Source organism: Mus caroli, unplaced genomic scaffold (genome assembly GCF_900094665.2).
Source record: "Mus caroli unplaced genomic scaffold, CAROLI_EIJ_v1.1 scaffold_6393_U2_1, whole genome shotgun sequence".
NCBI classification, from domain to species: domain Eukaryota; kingdom Metazoa; phylum Chordata; class Mammalia; order Rodentia; family Muridae; genus Mus; species Mus caroli.
Window position 1 is genome coordinate 85,431 of NW_018390097.1, and position 5,925 is coordinate 91,355.

General features: G+C 37.3%; 1 protein-coding gene across 1 annotated transcript in view; it reads left to right on the forward strand.

Annotated features, from left to right (window-relative positions):
* LOC110288481 (alkylated DNA repair protein alkB homolog 8-like) overlaps positions 1-3,068 on the forward strand; it is a 32,800-nt gene extending 29,732 nt beyond the window's left edge. The window contains exons 8-9 of the mRNA XM_029473855.1: positions 764-915; positions 2,741-3,068. Of these exons, the coding sequence (XP_029329715.1) occupies positions 764-915; positions 2,741-3,030 (442 nt within the window). The 3' untranslated portion in view covers positions 3,031-3,068. The remainder of the gene's footprint in view (positions 1-763; positions 916-2,740) is intronic.
* Positions 3,069-5,925: the final 2,857 nt, after the last annotated feature.

The window sequence follows — 5,925 nt, forward strand, 5'->3', positions numbered from 1 at the left end:
AAAAAAAAAAAAAAAAGAGAGAGAAACAGAGACAGAAAGACAGAGAAAAAGAGCAGGCCATGATGGTAGGGACCTTTTAAAGGGTGCACATGCCACACAGGCAGCTGGTGATGAAATAGCTGCTGGTGCTGAGTCCCTGAAAGTGGGCTGGGATTAACAATTTGTTCACTTTTTTAAATTGAAAATTTATTATGCCAGTAGTGATTTCTGAAAGTTTGTATTGTAAGGCACTCCTGTTTAATGCTGGTATAGGATTGTATATTCTTTATATTTTTAGGAGAAAGAAAAATAAATCTCAACATTATTTTTGAAGGTTGCGTTGGCATTACTGATTGATTGTGTGTGTGAGAGAGTGTGTGTGTGTGTGCGCGTGCACGTGCGCGAGTGTGTGCACAAGTGTGCACACTTTAGAAAGAGATGAAGGGAAAGGTGGGGGGTACTCAAAGATGGGGAAAAGGCTGATATAGAAAGAAAAACAAACAGGATACCAACGATTGAAATGTTAATTAAGCTCTTGTGAAAGGGAGAAAACATTGAAGTAAGCATGAAAGCATAGGAAATAAACTTGGTAAAAACCTTTTGATTTTTATTTTGGAGAAAACAGAAAAAGGATTCCAAGCTGCTATATGTAAATTCTTTCCCAAGTACATTGTAGTTTGTAGAGTGTTAGAGATGTTAAAAGATATATTAATTCCAACATTTGTTATGTTTCTTAAGATATGGTTTTCACTATAATGTCAAATAAGTTATTTATTGTTTTCAGAATTACACCTCGAAAATTTGATACCGTCCAAGCATCTGAGCAATTTAAAGGGGGAATAATCACCAGTGACATTGGAGACTTGACGTTAAGCAAGAGGGGAATACGCACATCCTTTACGTTTAGAAAAGTGAGGCGAATGCCCTGCAATTGTAGTAAGTCTCTAATTTCATCTGTGCTGCAACAGAATAAATCTAGTAAGAAAATGCTTTAAGACTACCAGTGCTTAGAGCTTTTTCCTAACTTTCCCAGTGACATCTCTTATACTCTGTTCTGGATTAGCTTTCCCAGCACTTCTCTGAGCTTTCTTCATTGATGTTTCTATTCTTTGAAGGCAGAGGCTATATTTTATCATTAAATATGGGAAAAAGCTTTAGCATTATTGAATGCCAAGAAAATGCTTCATTTTTTAAAGTGACAGATTAGAGAGTGTTGTGCTATTCTGATTTGTTTACTTAAGTATGTTGATTCCTAGATGTATTTCTTGGACTCAACAGAAATTCTATTTATTTTATAAATGATAGTTTGTAATGATAAATATCAGAGAATGCTTTTCATATCACAAGTATTTCAATTTGGGGTAGCCTGCAGTAGTAGCTATTACAGTGAGCTGTAATCCTAAAAACATTTTAAATTAAAAATCTTTTATCTCAGGACTAGAAGATGGTTTACCTGTAGCTTCTTTCCACTACCCAAATTATCGGACTGTCTGTTCAGGTCCAAAAGGTCTGATACATTCTGGCCTCTACAGGCACCCCTACTCTGTTTGGCATATACAATCAGAAACATATACAAATAAATAAAAATACAAATAAATGTTAAAGAACAAAGCCTCTTACATCAGAAGATAGTAATTCTGTTTAATAAAACCTTAAAATTGCTGAATTTGTGAGGCAAAAATGAGTGTTTACTTATTTTGCTAATAGTGTCAATAAGTTTATAAAATGTGATATTTTAGAAATGTTTAGTCCTGGGAAAATTTCACACTTCTGGCAGCTTTAAAAGGAATAGAAAGGAAAGCAAAGCTCCCCTTCCAGAGCATTAAAGCTTTAAGCTACTTCCAAATTTGGTTGGAGAGACAAGCTAGGTTTCTTATGCAAATGTTTCTTTGTTGCGGATGGTTATTAATGAAAAATCAAATGCTAAAGCCTTTGTTTGGTCTTTCTATTCAGTTTACAGATGTTTCCCTTTTTTTTTTTTTTTTAAAGATTTATTTATTTATTTATTATATATAAGTACACTGCAGCTGTCTTCAGACACTCCAGAAGAGGGCGCCAGATCTCGTTACGGATGGTTGTGAGCCACCATGTGGTTGCTGGGATTTGAACTCTGGACCTTCGGAAGAGCAGTCGGGTGCTCTTACCCACTGAGCCATCTCACCAGCCCCGATGTTTCCCTTTTTGTTTCCCCTCCTCTTGCTTTTGTGACAATTTCATACTAATCTTGGTCTTTGTTACTCACCATTAGTCCTCTCCAAGTGACTGCCTTCTTCCCAAAAAACTTCCCACCCCTTACTTGTTTTGTTTCATTTTTTTTTTTTAATAATTCATTGAGTTTAGTTAGAATTATTTGTTTGAATGTCAGTATAGAATTATTTTCTGGAGCATGGACTATTCATCATTGGCAGCATGACCAAAGAAAATGACACTCCTTCCCCCAGCAACCGTCAACTACCCATAGACCCTGTACCATACATGGATTTTTATCTGATACCCTAATATTTTGCATAAAAGGTAAAAGTTTGTTACTTTACTTACTTAATGAATTAGTTTGTTTATGATTGATTTGTTAACTAGCTCTATTGATTGATTGATTGATTGAGATCGGGGTTTCACTCTGTAAGCCTAGGCCACATGGAAATCAATATATAATACAGAATGCCCTCAAATTCTTATTGGTCTTGCTGCTCAAACTCTCAAATGGTAGGGTTGTAGGTATGAGCTGCCACACCTGGATACAGAACTTTTTCTTTTCATATAGGTTACTCCTCAGTCTGCGACAGACAAAGGAAGGCCACACCTCCATCCCTTCCAGAGAGCAGTAAAGAAGCATTGGAGTTAGAGCAAAAGCATGTCCATCATGTGTACAATGAGATTGCAAGTCACTTCAGCAGCACAAGACATAGCCCATGGCCACGCATAGTAGAGTTCCTGAAAGCTTTGCCAAGTGGTTCCATAGTGGCAGATATTGGATGTGGAAATGGAAAATACCTTGGCATCAACAAGGACTTATATATGGCAAGTAATTGTGCTACTTCTTCTTTTTTTTAATTTAAAAACAAATGGGGAGGATATTGTTCATACATGAGTGTTGTACTTACCATTATTTCATTCCTCCCTCCTTCTCCCAATTCCAATTTCTCATATGTTTCTTTCATTCTTTTTAAAACTCCATGACCTCTTTTATTAAACTGTTACTGTTATATATAAATATTCATATATATATATATATATATATATATATATATATATATATATATACACACACACACACATATGAAGCCTGCTGAGTCCATTTAGTGGTATTTATGTATATGTGTGTGTATGTGTGTTTAGGGTTAATAACTTGAGACTGAATAACCTATTAGATAGGCTTCTTCCTGAAGAAGATGCCCTCTTTCCCTCTCTCATTCGTCATTAACTGCCCACAATTCTTCATACAGGAGTGGACCTTGTGAATTTCTGCCCATCTACATTAGCATGTCATCTGGTATTGTCATTTTTCAGGTCTTGATTAGGCAGTCATATTGAGATTCCATGGTATAGCTTTCCTGTCATATATAGAAGATGCTGTCTTATAGCAGATGTCTTGTTCCTGTGGTCCTTACAATGTTTCTACTCCTCTTCCAGTTTTTCTGCTTTATGCATCTGCTTTATCTTTCTTCTATTAGGATGTCCCAATAAGGAAAAGTTCTCTATAAAATCTCTTCTAATCTATAGTTTATAATCATAAAATAGTTGATTCATGGTCACACTAGAAAGTAAAGTCTAAGGACAAGAAAAATTGCAAAGAGTACAATGGTCATAAATACCTAGGGAAACAGAAAAAAGAATTGGAGTAGTCTTGGGGTGATACCTCAGTACATAAATTGCTTTCCACATAAACATGAGAAACAGAATTCAATCCCCAAACACTCACATCAAAAGCTGGGTACAGTGGCTTCCCAGTACTTTCTTCCCAGTACTGGGGAAGCAGTGACAGGAGGGTCCTTGGGGCTCAATGACTAATCAGCATACCTGAGTCAGTCATCATTGAGAGATTTTTATCTCAAAAAAACAAGGTGGACAGCTCCTGAGGAATGACACTTGAAGCTGGTCTACGGCCTTCATAATTGTATGCACACATGTATTGTCACCAACATGCATGCATGTGCATATTTGTGCACACACACACATGCACACACATAAACACACACATTTAAGAGATAAAAAAGAATGGGCATTGTCTTAGTCAGGGTTTCTATTCCTGCACAAACATCATGACCAAGAAGCAAGTTGGCAAGGAAAGGGTTTATTTGGCTTACACTTCCATGCTGCTGTTCATCACCAAAGAAGTCAGGACTGGAACTCAAGTAGGTCATGAAGCAGGAGCTGATGCAGAGGCCATGGAGGGACGTTCTTTATTGGCTTGCCTCTCCTGGCTTGCTCAGCCTGCTCTCTTATAGAACCCAAGACTACCAGCCCAGAGATGGCACCACCCACAAGGGGCCTTTCNCCCTTGATCACTANTTGAGAAAATGCCTTACAGTTGGATCTCATGGAGGCATTTCCTCAACTGAAGCTCCTTTCTCTGTGATAACTCCAGCTGTGTCAAGTTGACACAAAACTAGCCAGTACAGGCATGTTTGCTAACTTAGTCTGTTGTAATAACTTTTTTTTGCAGTGTCCTTAATAACAACAGTAATATACTATGACAAGGAAGCACAAAAATGGAAGCACTGTAAACCCTGTGTCTTAGTTTGGGTTTTGTTGCTGTGAAGAGACAACATGACCAAGGCAACTTTTATCAAGGACAACATTTACTTGGGGCTGCCTTACAATTTCAGAGGTTCAATCCATTATCATCATGGCAGGAAACATGGCAGCATACAGGCAGACATGGTGCTGGAGAAGGAGCTGAGAGGTCTACATCTTGATCTGCAGGCAGCCAGGAAGAGATTCTTCCTGCAGGCAGCCAGAAGGAGGCTCCCTTCCACACAGGTGAAAGCTTGAGCATAGGACCTCAAAGCCCACTCCAACAATGACCCTTTTCTTCCAACAAGACCACACCTATTCCAACAAGGCCATGCCTCCTAACAGTTCCACTTCACATGGGCTGAACATACTAAACCACCATATCCTAGTTCCAAACGTAAGTGTAACTCTTGCAGCTCATCAAAAAAAGCATCTTTTTTGAGCAGATGAATACTATTATAAGAAGCCACAACTAGTCAAAATACAAAGAATTATTAGTTGCTGAATGCCAGCTTCAGCGTAGCCCCTATACCGAAATAACAGAGACTTGATCCTCAGTACTCATTCATTCATAGTCAGAAAAGGAAAGTATTCCCTCATAGATTTAAAATTTTATGAACTTAACCATTCTAGATCCAGAGGTAAAGCCATTTGCAATTCTGCAATTATCTGCTTTCATTTGTTATAATTTTGTTCTTTGAGCCACCCCCTTTTTTTTTTTCCTTTCTATGTGAAGAAAGTTCTATGTGTGGTAGGCTTATCCACATTATCTATATTATCACTGCTCTGGATGACTAGAACTTTTATTTCTCAATATTAGGGATGAAGAGGAGAGGGAAAGGAAAGAGGGAAGGAAAAGAGGAAGAAAATGCATGAATGAATGAGTCAGTCTATATCCAAGTTATTGAAATAATCTCAGATTACTTGGAATCTTGGCTTCCTTCTCCACCTTTGATGCTGTGTACCAACACAAAGGAAATACTACCACTGCAATCAAGGGAACTTAGAGCTAACATGCAGTGGCAGAAGAAAAGAATAGTTTTCCATCAAGAACAAAATGATACTCATGTATTGTCATGTATGTAGTTCAATTTCAGTTTGTGAATAACAGACTAATTTTTCACATTGCATAGGTATTCTTTTTTTTATTTCTTTTTTATTTCGTTTTTTCATTAGATATTTTCTTCATTTACATTTCAAATGCTATCCCGA